The sequence below is a fragment of the Labeo rohita genome, chromosome 4 (assembly GCF_022985175.1).
Source record: "Labeo rohita strain BAU-BD-2019 chromosome 4, IGBB_LRoh.1.0, whole genome shotgun sequence".
Lineage (NCBI taxonomy): Eukaryota > Metazoa > Chordata > Actinopteri > Cypriniformes > Cyprinidae > Labeo > Labeo rohita.
This window is the reverse complement of record NC_066872.1, coordinates 40,237,182-40,251,482: the sequence shown is the minus strand read 5'-3', so window position 1 is coordinate 40,251,482 and position 14,301 is coordinate 40,237,182. Positions and strand designations below refer to the sequence as shown.

The following is a 14,301-nucleotide window of genomic DNA, read 5'->3' as shown; positions in this document are numbered from 1 at the left end:
GGTTTTATGTCTGGTACAATGTCATTGTACTTCTAATGGGTAAATATCATTTACATAAAAGTAAGTGGAATAACAGTAAACCCTCTATACATTACATTACAAAATACATAGAATCTTTAAAACACTTATCCAAATATAATGAACCCCTTGGTGAACTGTATAAAACCATGTATGAGTCTCTTTCCTTTTAAAAATTGTAAGATTTTGTATATTTTATTTATTTTCCTTGCAACCCCCCCAAAAAATGTTTTGTTTGTTTGTTGTTTATTGTGTGTAGAGTTATATATACACATGGACATTTATGTATGACTGGGATTTAATTATGTAAAGTGTATATTTTTCATATGCATATTTGTGTTCCCCAATTGAGTTTGTAAATCGATATTGTTCAATAAAAAAAAAAAAAATTATTGTACTTCTAGTGTTTTCGACCGAATTTGCTCAAAAGCTTGCACAGACGTTAAGTTAACAGATGCTTTTGCAGGTTTGTTTCAGTTGATAGTAGGTAAATATGTCACTTAACCCACCGTTGCTGTTTCACGGCGTAATAACAAACCGCTGTTCAAATGATTCAGATTAGTGAACCGATTCAAATCGCTTCACACGGGTTTCCGTTCGACAAAATAATTCAAAAGAACCGACTCCAAAGAGTGATTCATTAACAAACCGCACTTGGATAGTTCTGATTCTAAATAAAAGACGACAAATACGGGACATACTCAGTGATGGGAATAACGGCGTTATAAATAAACGGCGTTATTTTTTCAGTAACGAGTAATCAAACGAATGACTGTTTCCTACGTTACAACGCCGTTACCATTACTGCTACTACAGAGTTACTATCATTTATTATAATATTATTATAATTTTATTTTTCAGTTCATCTGAATGGATGCGCAGCGTACCTGTATCTGACGAGCTGTAAACTCCAGTGTGAAGGCACACGACTAACCGTCACTTTGTCTCACACACCCAAAGAAAGATACAGAGCGACAGAGTCTTATACCATGCAGAATTGACGCGCTACGTGTAAACGATATTCTTTGTTGTATTTTCCTCTCAAAACAACGGAGCTCCTTTGGAACACTTCAGCTTTTAAGAACTGCCGGTTTCTCCGGTAGTAGGCGGGACTAATGTGCAAACAGCAATCTCATTGGCTGGCGCTCACCTATTATCGTCCCTGTTTTGATTACAGCAAATCAGTTCGAGCGAACGCAGACAACATGATTAATATTCATGAACCCAGCAGCTCATTAAACCTTAGCGTGTTTAATATTGTTATTAATAGTAGAATTCGTGGTAGTAACAAGACGTTCATAGAAACACTAAATTACAAACAATATCACCACCAGTCCTAAGTTCAGTCAACATGACAAACATGCATTCATACATAGTTATTCTAATTACTAAAGTTCTAATGGCTAAAGTTGAATGCTAATTATAATTATAATATTATATCAGATATTTAATATTAGTCTGGTGAGTAAACTAAAAATGTAATTAATTTCATTAAAATTTCATTCATTTAACATATTTAATATTGGGGTCATCCAAGGTATTTAGTATATTTATTTATTTATTTATTTAAATAGCAACACAATAGTTACTTTGCCTGGTAATTAGTTACTTTTATAATGATGTAACTCAGTTACTATTTGTGAGAAGTAACTAGTAACTATAACTAATTACTTTTCAAAGTAACATTCCCAACACTGCCCACAACAACATTAAAATAGTGTATATTAGTGTACAATGTTTTATACTTATTTTATAGTTATATTAAATTAGATTTTTTTTTTAAGTAACGCAATAGTTACTTTGCCTGGTAATTAGTTACTTTATAATTATGTAACTCAGTTACTCAGTTACTATTTGTGAGAAGTAACTAGTAACTATAACTAATTACTTTTTTAAAGGTACGTGGCCAACACTGGACATACTACATGAAAATGTTTATCTGGTCGGTTACTGTAATCTTCATTGTGTTGAATTATGGAAAAATAAAGCAAAATCCGAGGTGTTTTAATATATAATAACTGCATTCGGTGTGAGTGCGTAATTATGTAGTAAGGAACGAATAATTGCACTAAAAATGTAACGTTATAAGGAAGAAACAGACTCCGTACCGGCCATTTTATCGCCTCATTATTATTATTTTTTTATAATTACATAGTCCTAAATCATATAGCCTATAAATATTGTAACTGCTATGCATGTAAAAGTGTAAATGTCCCTGGTTAGAATATAATAGGACAAGTTGTGCTTTCTCTATGAAATGTGAATGAGGTCAAAACATTTATGACTCAGATTAAAAACACCTGTGAACTGAACAGGTTACGGTTTCTTTAAACCTTAATTTTTCATCGAAAAGAAGAAACTATCTTTTTATACCTTATCATAGTTGAACACTTGACGCTTAAAATGATTAAATTAATTATCATACACATCATAACTGTCTGATAAAGTGATTCAAGTATGAGTGATGTGAACTTGTAAAGACATTAAATGTTTCTGCAGTAAAAAGAAGCTTCAAACACAAACAGAACATCATTTACAAGATGTATTAAGTGACAACAGCCTTTCCAGTAAACTCTTCAGTCATTTATTTCTCAATACAAATATATATTTATATTTTACATTATGCAACAACATTCAGAAGTACTTCAAATTGTAAAAAAAAAAAGAAGCTTTACTTACAAAACAACACTGCAAAATGACTGTTTCAGTCACAGTGTAGTATATTACAAACAATAATGCCCTAGAAAAATAAACTTTTTATTTAGCTCTCAATACCAATAAAATATACTCAGCATCATCAACAGAAAGCTGCTGTCACACATTACAGATACAGTTATGTGTAAACACATTTAAGTAAACGTAGCAGCTAGACACAGGTTAGCCGCTTAGTGTTTTTGTAAGCTTTTGATGAAAAAATGGTTTTCTAAAGTGACTCATCTCTCTGTCACTACTAGATAATAGCTGGGCTCTGTGAGTCAAATGGCTTTTTAATGCACTCATATTTGACTTCAAGAGGTCCTGAGGTTTCTGCATTTTTTTCTTCTGTGGTGACCTGGGAGGAGAAGTCTTCTTTGTTTTTGGTATGAAGGTGCTACTCCACTGGCTGAGAACTTTTTGTTTTGCAGAAAGCACGTCAGTATAGTCTTTATCAGAGACCGTTAAGGAAGCAGGGGCTGAAAAACGGCGCTCTCGGGCATAGCACTGTTTTTCAGTTTTGGACCCATACAAGTCAAATCTCACTTTCTTTGGTTCGGTGCTTTTTATTTTATTCACTGACAGAATACCATGCAGCTCCAGCTTCTTTTCTGACCCGTGGGGTGGTGTGTCATTTGATTGTCCGGACACTTTCTCTGTCGGGTTTTCTCTATGGTTCGTTGTGTCAGGATTATCCTGTCTTTCTTGCCTGTGTTCTTTGCATTTTTTCATCTTATTGCATTTTTGACTCTCACTACTACGCCGTTTGTTTCCAGATGCACCAGGTGGATTTTTCTTTCGTGGCCAGTTCATTTTAACCACAACATCTGGAGTGAAAAGAACAGAATCATCAGAACCAGTACTAGTGCTACCAGATTTTAGCTTATGTTTGGAAAATGCAGTGTTTTTTGGAAATGATCTGCTGCATTGCTTAATTTTCTCATTTTTTGTGTTTTTCTGCTTATTTGGTTCAATCTCAGTTAGCTCCCGTTCAGCTGGTTTTAGCATACCGTCACTTTTTTCTCTTGTGGCTCCTTTATTTGTAATGCAGTCCTCTGCTGAAGCAACAGTTTGCTCCTTGACTTCTAGTTTAGGATTTAGTGGGCTACAATTTTGTCCCAGTTCTGATTCTCCCATACGGTCACTTTTGTGACCTATTAGTCCTCCATCTGCAATGCATGCCTTAGGCAAAGCAAGATTTGACTTTACTTTCAGTTCAAGAGATGGTGAACGATGATTTTCTTCCATTTCTGATTTTGCCATAGTGTCTCTTTTTGGTTTTTCATCTGCAATGCATTTCTCTGGAGAGGAAACTTTAGGCATCTTGACATCTGGACAATTTTGTCTCAGTTCGGATTGCATCATACAGTCACTTTTTTGTCTTTCATCTGCAATGCATTCTTTTGTTGAAGCAACAGACTTCTTGATTTTCAGTTCAAAAGATGGACTACATTTTTCTACCAGTTCTGATTTGACCATACTGTCTCTTTTTTGTCCCGTTAGTTGTTCCTCTGCAATGTGTGTCTCCAGTGTCTTCAAGACTTTCACTTCAAGAGATGGCGGACTACAGCTGTGTCCCCGTTCTGATTTAAACAAAACCACACTTTTTTGTCCTGCCAGTTCTTCATCTGCAATGCATTCTTCTGTTAAAGTAACAGCTGGCTTCTTGACTTTCAGTTCAAGAAATGCTGGACTACAGTTTTCTACCAGCTCTGATTTTACCATACTGTCTCGTTTTTGTCCCATCAGTTGTTCCTCTTCAATGCATGATTCCTGTGTCTTCAAAACTTTTACTTCAAGAAATGGCAGGCTACAATTGTGTCCCTGTTCTGATTTGACCAAAACCACACTTTTTTGTCCTTCATCTGCAATGCATTCTTCATTTGGTGCAACAGTTGGCTCTTCGACTTCTATTTTAAGAAATGGTGGACTACAATCTTCCCCTAGCTCTGATTTTACCAGACAGTCACTTTTTTGTCCTTTCAGTGCTTCATATGCAGTGCATTCCTTTGTTGAAGCCAGTGTCAGCTCACTAACTTCAAGTTTAACACATGGCAGACTATAATTTTGACCCAGTCCTTTTGATTTAGCAGGAGAGGCCAGAAGATCGGCCTCATCTGTCATAGGAGAGCTTGGCTCCTCTTCTAGCTCAAACAGTGGTGCCTGTTCCCAACACTGGAGGCAGAAAAGATCAGCATCACTGTCCATCTTTGTCGAATTTGTGGAATTCGCTATTTCTGTACCACAGCGAGAGCAAGCAGTTGCTTTGTTGCACTCATAGCTAGGTTGACTGGGTACATCAAAACAGTCAAAGTTGGACTGAGATTTGGTTTTGTTTGCAGGTTCCTTTTCAAACTGATGAAAGAATGTTCTAGCATCTTCAGATGACAGCACCGTGATTCCCATAAACATGGAATCATTGCTTGAAGTTTCATCAGTGGAAACATCTTCCACCACTGGATTCTCATTTTCAGAGATGTCTTTCACCTCCAAGGCATTTGAGGAATTAAGAACAGCCTCCTTATTTCCAGAATCTTCATCATCAGAAATATCCTCTAACAGGCAGGTTCCTGGGATGTTATTAACAGTCTCATTACTTACTGGATTTTCATCATCTGAAATATCTTCTACCAGCCAGGTGTCTGCGGAGCTATTCAGAGCTTCTTTATTGCCTGGAGTTTCATCATCAGAAATATCTTCTACCTGCCATGTAGCCATGGAGTTACAATGAATCTCTGTAGACACCTCTGAGTTTTTTGCACCATCTGAAACACTGTCTCCAGGGTTTGGAGAAAGTGAATCAGATACATTATCACATGTTTGCTCTTGATCTTGTCTGAATGCTTCTTTTGCATTACTGAGGTCTGTCAGTATCTCTGTAGACCTTTCAGCTGAAGGTGAGATGTCTGAAGGTTTTTGGTTTTGATTCATGTCCTCTTGTGTCTCGAATGTCTCTTTCTCACCTTCTGAATGCCCATTGTTTTCCACAGGCACTTCCTCCCTGTCATTTCCTTCCTTTTGCATGACAAGATCTGTTGGGCTGCACGTGTTTGGATTTACACTTTTCTCTTTAGATGAAACCTCAGGCATATCTGAGAGGGAATTCACACTTAAACTCGCTGAAGTGACAACAGTGTTACCTGACAATGACTTGAACATGGTTACGTCATCCAACAGTGGCTCTGAAAGCACCTTTTCAATATCAGCTGGTTGTCCATCAACATTTAACCAAGAAGACCTGAACTCCTCCGGCGATAAAAAAGCATCATGTTTGAGAATGTCGCAATGAGCTAGCTTCTTCAGGTTTTCTGTTTCAATGCTTTTAAATACCACAGACTCATAGTCTTTCGCATATACTTTGGATAAGTCCACAATCTCTTGAAATGATTTCAAAGCTTCGAACATATTGGAAAATTTCCCATTCCAGTAGAGTTTCAAGACCCTTTCAAAAATGCTCTCGGACTTCTCAGGACATCCAGCTGATAGCTCTGCCATCTCTATAGACTTAACTAAGTCCATCAGTTTCTCCAGTGTGTACTCGGTCACTGGCACAGTAGACAAGTCAAATGAAGGATCACTTTGCTGCACGTTATTTTGAACTTCAACGGGGCTAGCAGAGCACGTATCGGCGTCTTCAGTGTTGCTTTCAGTCATGTTTTCAAGGCATTTGCTCTTGTGTTGAGCCATTTGTGTGGAGGATTCAGACAGCTTGTCACCCACAGTTTTTTGTTCAGTAGACTCCTCAACAAGTGACCAAACGTTATCAATCTTTAATGGTGGACTTTCAGCTTTTTTTGGGCTGGTATCAGCCGTCAGTGCAGTGTTTGAGGTCTGCTGGGAAATGGGTGGAACGATGGCTATGGCCTTGTGACTTTGCTGAGCAGCTTTCTGTAGTGCAAACACCACTTCAAGACAGTCTGCAGGGTCCGTACTGTATTGTATCATGTGCTGGCTCATTTCTTTACGTCTGTTCTCATTGCTACTTGACTGAGTACCAGGTTGGGAAGACTGTACCCCAAAATCACTTTTGTCTTTGGGTACTATTGGTACTTTGTTCCAACAGTCTCTTTGAATCATAGCATACTTTATTCTTTTGCTGGGCGGTTCAACTGTACACTGTGGACTTTGTTCACGAAAAGAATGATTGTCAGTCCTTGTGGTCGCACAAACCTCCGACTGTTCTGGTTGAGTGTTCTGATGTGCAATTCTTTCATCTGATTGCTGCTTATTTGCTTGTTCATTGTTATCTGAACACAGTAATCTATATATTAATGAGTCAACATAAGATGACAATTTTTTCGTTTGGGACTGAAGCTGAGCTTCACTGGTCTGTATCATTTGGGAGGCCTGATTAACATTATATGTCCCATTGTTTGTGTCCTGAGACTGATGTCCAGCATTATTCTGAGACTGGATCGCTGATATATCTGGACCTGTGTTTGACCCCAGTTCTGGCTGGTTATGGTTAGCAGGACTTTGGTTTAAGTTATTGGAAGGCAACAAGATATTGCTTTGTGCTCCAGAAGGTGGTGTCGTAGAGTTACAAGAGGTATGATTGGCCTCAGTTCTGCTCTGAGCGTGACTGGTAGAAATTTTTTGGGAGACTTCAGTGTTACAGGCCCGGGAATAGGGTTGTGTGTGCCGTCTGTGCTTTTTGCCTGAATATTTTCTAGAGAACTGCTGCTGCTGCTGCTGCTGCTGCTGCTGCTGTTGTTGTTGTTGTTGTTGATGATGATGATGAGGAGGAGGAGGAGGAGCCATTCTAGCAGGCTGAAGTTGTTGCTGATTGTTCATGGAACAAGAGTTGCCATTGTTGTAACTGTGAAAACTCCAAACCCTGCTGTTACCCACAGAGCCATGGTCTAACTGTGGAGACCAATACATTTGAGCTTGACTACAGTCTGTGTTTCTGCAGTTCTTGATCTGGCCATTATATCTATTTGCGTTGGGGTTGTCAGATGGGTAATGCTGCTGCAGGTGGGAGGGTCCATTTTGGTACTGGGCATGCATCTGGTTCGTCCGTTGCAACCAATTATATCCATTTTGTTGAAAAGCAGAAGAGTTCACATTGCCTGAGCAAGCCCTCCACTGATTTGCAGCCTCTTGTTGTCCATTGGAAAATCTTCCCTGTAATGTGTTTTGAAGTTGTGGGATGCACTGTCCTTGGAACGCATTGGGTTGATCATTCCTGGCAGCATGGTACTGAGGTGGAGGCCGTTCTTGGTACTGAGGTTGAAATCGCTCTTGGTACTGAGGTGGAGGCCGTTCTTGGTACTGAAGTTGAAATCGCTCTTGGTACTGAGGTGGAGGCCGATCTTGGCACCTTGACGAAGGATGCTGATTTGAACTCCATGTGTATCCCTGCATGGTACTGGTTTCTCGATGGCTGCTGCTGTAGCTCTTATGCAATAAGAGTTCTAAACAAAAAAATACAGAAATTAGGAGATATAATGCTCAATCATTCAATTCACCTTTATTTCTATAGGGCTTTATCAAAACAGCTTCACAGGCATAAATATGGATTGGAGTTTTTAGCAATCACATTTGACGACATTAGATTTCTTAACAGATATGTTAAACTCTCAGTAGATGTTTACATACACTACCAGTCAAAAGTTTTTGAACAGTAAGATTTTTAATGTTTTTTAAAGAATTCTCTTCTGCTCACTACGCCTGCATCTATTTGACATAAAATACAGCAAAAGCATTAATATTGTGAAATATTTTTACCATATTAAATAACTGCTTTCTATTTGAACATATTTTAAAACAGAATTTATTCCTGAAACCAAAGCTAAATTTTCAGCATCATTACTCCAGTCTTCAGTGTCGCATGATCCTTCAGAAATCATTCTAATATGCTGATTTGCGGTCCAATAAACAATTTTATTATTATTATCAATATTTGAAACAGTTTTTCAGGATTCTTTGATGAATAGAAATAAAAAGCTTTTGTAACAGTATAAACTAAACCACTCAAAAGCTTGGAGTCATCAACATAACATAATTTTCAACATAATAATAATAAATGTTTTTTGAGCAGAAAATCTGAATATTAGAATTTCTGAAAGATCATGTGACACTGAAGACTGAGTAACGATGCTAAAAATTTTGCTTTGAATAAATTACATTTTAAAATATATTCAAATGGAAAACAGTTATTCTAAATAGCAAAAATATTTCAGTAAAAATTGTACTGTTTTGCTGTACTTTGGATCAAATAAAAGCAGGCTTGGTGAGACTTCTTTAAAACATATTAAATTTGGAAAAATTAACAAAATGTTAAACAAGTGTTCATTTCATTCCTCTTTTCTATTAAATATTGTACACGATTTTTATTAATCAAAATATGAATTTATCAAGTATAATTAATGTGAATATGTATGTAATCTACTATTATGATCTCATGTTTCCTGTATGTAAGGAGGTTTGCAGGTCAGTGTAATTTGTGTAATCAAGTTATTCTACTATTATAATCATGTTTCCTGAGTGTATGGAGGACTGCAGGAGGGTAAAATGTGTAAAGTGTATAGGGGGTAGAAGGACTGTGTTGAACACGCCTTAAAGGAAAAACTGTATAAAAGAGTGTGCAGACAGACTCGTTTAGTCTTCTGGCATCAAAACCTCAGGACCTCAAGAGTGAAGCGGCAGAACCCACCACAATATCGCATTTAAAAGTGCTCTGTGCTGGTTTTTAATGTTTTGAAAATATCCCACTAACATAAATGTAACACTAAATATTACTTAAAATAAATGACAGGCTCATAAACGGCAAAAATGTTAATAGTATAAAGCAAAAATATTTAGTGTAGTGTGCAAATTTTAACAAACAGGCCAAGTTACACACAGACTGTGCAAGAGCTGTTGTTAAGCATTCATAGGATCCATATTCCCATTTAGGATAGGGATAGAAATGCTTAGGGTTAAGGTTAGGGTTAGGGTTAGGAATAATAGGAATAGGATCCCTATTTACTTTGAACTGTGACCAGTCATGACCCTAAATGTGGTCTAACTATAGCTCAGTGCTCATTTTTAGTGCAACATGAACTTCTGTACTCATGTGGAAGTGAAAGCTCACAAACATAACCTATTTAATTTCATGTTACATGCAGAAACTACAAACATCCTCATATTAACTGCATTTTAGCTGTTAATGCAAGACGACCCATTTTTAACCTGTATTCGTAGTACAAGATTCACATTTTTTGTACTAGATCACCCACATTTTTCCCATCACTGACAGGATGTGATTGCATGTTTTGGTTTCAACGAGCTGTAGGTGGCGCTCTTTACTTAATCTGTGTTTATATGTATATATATATATATATATATATATAAACAACTCCTAAACAATTCGGAGCGTTTATGAGTTATCCGAATGATTCAAAATGAATCATCAGATTGACCAAAAGAACGACTCAAACGAGCGAATCGCGTTCTATTAGTTCTAAACAGTCGATTATAAATACGTAACACAAGACGTGGTTACAATATTGTCATATTTCTCAGCTCATTTAATTTATTGCTAAAAATGTAACCGCCCCCATAAACCGCACTTGGCAGCTTTACACCTAGACTCCTCTGAATTGACTATTCACTACAGAATAGAGTACTGGTGATTAAAAAACGTACTAGTAACATAAAAACAGAAACTAGTCAGTTAAAACTTTTTTGCAACTTGCAAATGTAGTGAAATTAAGTGTGTGGGCAATGCAATGTATGAACAACCATGCAAGAAATTTGTGCAGCGCACTCAAAAACAACACTGAAACATTTTCGGGAAAATAAACTATGCGTTTTAAGCATAAGTTCTAAGTTCAGTACTCACAATTTACAGTGCATCTCCGACATCGACTCCGTGTCCACTTTAGATCTCCAAACTTATCCTGTTCAAAACAAAGATGTAATCCACATGAGTATCCAGAAGACTCTTCTTCGTTTTAACGCATCAAACTTGCAAAACGTGCGCCAATTACTGCCATCAAAGTTTAGGTGAGGGCGGATGAGACTCGCTTTGCAATCTGAGTCTGAGATACCACCACATGCCGTGTACATGCCAGTTCATGACAAAAGGAAGGGGCTGTCTTAAGTCACATCCTCCGCCCACCACTTAACGCCTACCAAAAAGTATATGTAAACATCTACATGTAAGTTTTGTTTCTTATTGTTTTAAATTGTTAGGTACTTTCAACATTGTTAATGAAGCAAACATGCTCAAGTGCGATCAGTATTCACTTAGCTACACTGTTTTTTTAATGCATGTCACTGGCCCAATAACTTATATGCAGAACAGTGTTTAAATAATGTTTTAATTCTACGTTTTGGCACAGTAAAAATTAAACTTTAAACTCACTGTTTTATACAGCAGCCTACCAAAAATCTCAGTGCAGGTGCTCCTCTGTTTTGTTTTTGGATTCTCCCCAATACTCCCACCAGTTATTAACCTGGCTTGTTTTCAATGGTGGAATACATCCAGTTATTTTTTTCATGCAGAAAGGAGACTGGTTAACATAGAGTAAATTAACTTACATAACATTGCAATATCATAATTTTGCTTACAAAATAAATGTTATATCAATAATATTTTAAAATAGTTTCATGCTCAGAATGTACTATATTAATGCTTTTTTTTTTTTTTTTTTTGCAGTTAACCAACTGAAAATTGTTTTGCGAGGAAAAAAACACCCACAATATCCTGCAGAGGTGCGATAACTGTGCAATGACGTCACCGCAACCAAGGGTTGCATAATCTAAAGTTGCACGCCATTGATTTATTGATGTTGCACAACAAGGCATCACAATGCATGAAATGCATCACAAAGGATCCTGATATCCTCAGTTGGTGAATAGCACAATCGCCTAAGCATTTTAGAAGTCTTCTGAACAGCTTTTTATAACTCTCAGCATCATACTAAATCATATGTCCTTTTTGTTGTATCATATGAACCGTCATGAACCTTTAGGCGAGCGTCTGATGACGCTGCTCAGGGGGTGACAGGAAACCACTGAGCTTGTTTTAATTTGCTTGAGATGCAGCAAGAGCTCTTTGTTTCGAACAGATTCACCTTCAGGCAAAACCACGACAAAGACAGTGATGAGGAATGAGCTGAAATTGTTTCTATTACACATTTACACACTGATAATGCATAATCAGCTGGTTTATAGTAGCCATATATGCATTAAGTGCAATGACAATAAAGTAATTATGAAACAATTAATGCTATATAACATGCATTTTGATGTTCACATCATATGTTAATATTTTAGATATCAGCATACCATGTGAAATATATATATATATATATATATATATAAATATACTGTGATTTTAATGAATTTGGCTCATACTACATCATGCATGCTCTGCATGATGCACTATTATGTAGTTTTTAGTTTAGGATGTGCAGTATGTGATTCATTTAAAAACATTGTCCCCCACAAACATATAATCTACTGCTTTGTCTTCAGCTCTATGCACCAATTAGCTAAATTCAGATTTCCTGAAGAGCTCATGATTTATTTTAAAACAAGAGTTTAGTTCCTCATCCTCATGACATAAATGCAATACATCTTCACTTATACTCACAGTTGTTGCTGTAGAAAGTCTTCACTCTTTTCCAAAAAACCTCTCAAGGCAAGAATTTATTCATCCAGGTAGCAAAGCTGAGATGCCTGCAAAACATCTAACAATCACACTTGCCATTTACACTTTTATACACCTCTTGACCAAAGATCTCATTGCAGATGCTCCTCCTCCTTTTTGGAATCTCCCCAATATTCCCACCACAGTTAATTCATTCATCTTCAGGCTTGTTTTTTAATCGTGGCATACAGATTAAACAGCATATGTTAGTGATCTCCTTGCAATACGTGGTACATATATAGTGAGTAAAATGTGAGCTTGCATAACCTCACAACGTCCTAAAATGTTATATATGAATAATAAGTACTATATTGTTTGCACCACAGTTGTCTCACCAGAAGCTTCTCAATGGATGATATCACTCAGGAATTGTTTTAACTGGTGTACTGACTTTTTGGTATTATTTGAGCTCTCATATGAATTGTTTTATAATTCATTCTTTATGACTTCTCATACAAATATGCATCCAACATATTATTATGCCGTCTTGTGTTGATATTAAATTAAGGGTTATTTCTGCTCATTTATTCTTTATCTTTAAAGAAAACATGATTTGATCATTTTAATCTCGAAACGGTTGCAAATGTGTCAAATCAAATATAATTGTCTTTGTCTAGACTTGCAATGGTAAATTAAATGTTTGAAATTGCACACCCACCTTTTGCTTAATCTTTAAGGTGACTTAAATTGAATTTATATTACTCAGTTTCTTTGTATGTTGACTTGATTGAATATAATCATTAAAACTTTTTCAGCTTCAAGCTGCGATCCTTTTATTGCTCATTTGCATTTTTTAAAAACTTACAAATAAATGTGCAATTTTCTTAAACCCACACATCTGACTTGGATCTGATTTTGCATCAACTGGTTAAAACAATAGTTTGCACATAAGCATGGCAAAAATTAAAAAAATCAAATAGGCTGAAATTAACCAATTTCAAGTTCACCATATTGATGCATTTGCAGCAGACAATAAATACATTTTCTTTACTATTAATATATGTAGTTAATGATTTTAATAGTTTTGATATGTAGTTACTGTATGTAGTAAAACATGCATGGTAAAAGTTTATAAGTATATAAGTATTTTTTAAGCAAGCACAAAAAAACAACAATGGATTTGACACATTCTGATGTTTTGTGATGTGCATTTTGTATAGAATTTACAAATGCATTTTAAGGCACAAATGGCAGTGCCTTATGCTATTCTGTCCATGCTTGTTTTATTTTTCCTGCAGGCATGTCCTATGGGTCTGAATGGGGGTTGGGAACTACATTCTTCAGCAATCTGGTGGTGATTGCCTGAACCATCTCAAGTGACAACGAGGGGCAATTCTCACCAGTACTGGCGCCCTTTTGCCTGCCAATTGCTCTTTTATATATTTATGACCTGCATGATCTGCATCTGCATTATCACCACATTGACGGCTGTTTTAAACGATGAATAGATCTACGCGCGATTAGCGGTATTCGCGATGCAAACATCAAAACAAGCTGCTCAGGACCGTCCCAAGCTGGGTAGATCGCGTACCGGAGGGAGGGGTCTCCGGGGGACGGTCCCCCCTCAGTCCGTTTGCACCAGTTGCACCGCCCTGACACCGCTAATATGTAGAAGTAGGCTCGTGTTTCTGAACTTAGTTAGATTTTAGCACTGTTTTTGCTTGCTTTGCTCGAGAAGTTTACTTTAACTTTAACTTAACGATGCTTTCCAAACATTTTCATTGTCTTTGCCACTTAAAACCCCCATAAAACAACAAAGCATAGAACCGCTGCCAATAGAATTACCTGCTTTATGTCGGACGCGGCAAAGAATCATTCATTTAATTCGATTCTTTGATTCGATTCAGGGAATCGGTCAAATATGTACGCAAAGCGTTATTAAAAATGTATTTAAATAATTTCGTGAATTTTAATTACAGAAGAAATCCCAGTATACTTATTTCAAA

At 36.7% G+C, this 14,301-nt stretch overlaps 1 protein-coding gene across 2 annotated transcripts; it reads right to left on the bottom strand.

The window, feature by feature from the left end:
* Positions 1-2,586: 2,586 nt before the first annotated feature.
* LOC127164336 (uncharacterized) lies at positions 2,587-12,433 on the bottom strand. 2 transcript variants are annotated; one of them, XM_051108209.1, is made up of 3 exons: positions 12,299-12,433; positions 10,541-10,598; positions 2,587-8,129 (listed from the first exon to the last, which is right to left on the bottom strand). In XM_051108209.1, exon 3 carries the CDS (start codon positions 8,077-8,079, stop codon positions 2,896-2,898), a length of 5,184 nt encoding a protein of 1,727 aa, XP_050964166.1. In that variant the 5' UTR covers positions 8,080-8,129; positions 10,541-10,598; positions 12,299-12,433; the 3' UTR covers positions 2,587-2,895. The 2 variants fall into 2 exon arrangements, with proteins under 2 accessions (XP_050964166.1, XP_050964165.1); XM_051108208.1 differs by lacking the exon at positions 12,299-12,433 and having other exon boundaries at positions 10,541-10,739.
* Between the last annotated feature and the right edge of the window lie 1,868 nt (positions 12,434-14,301).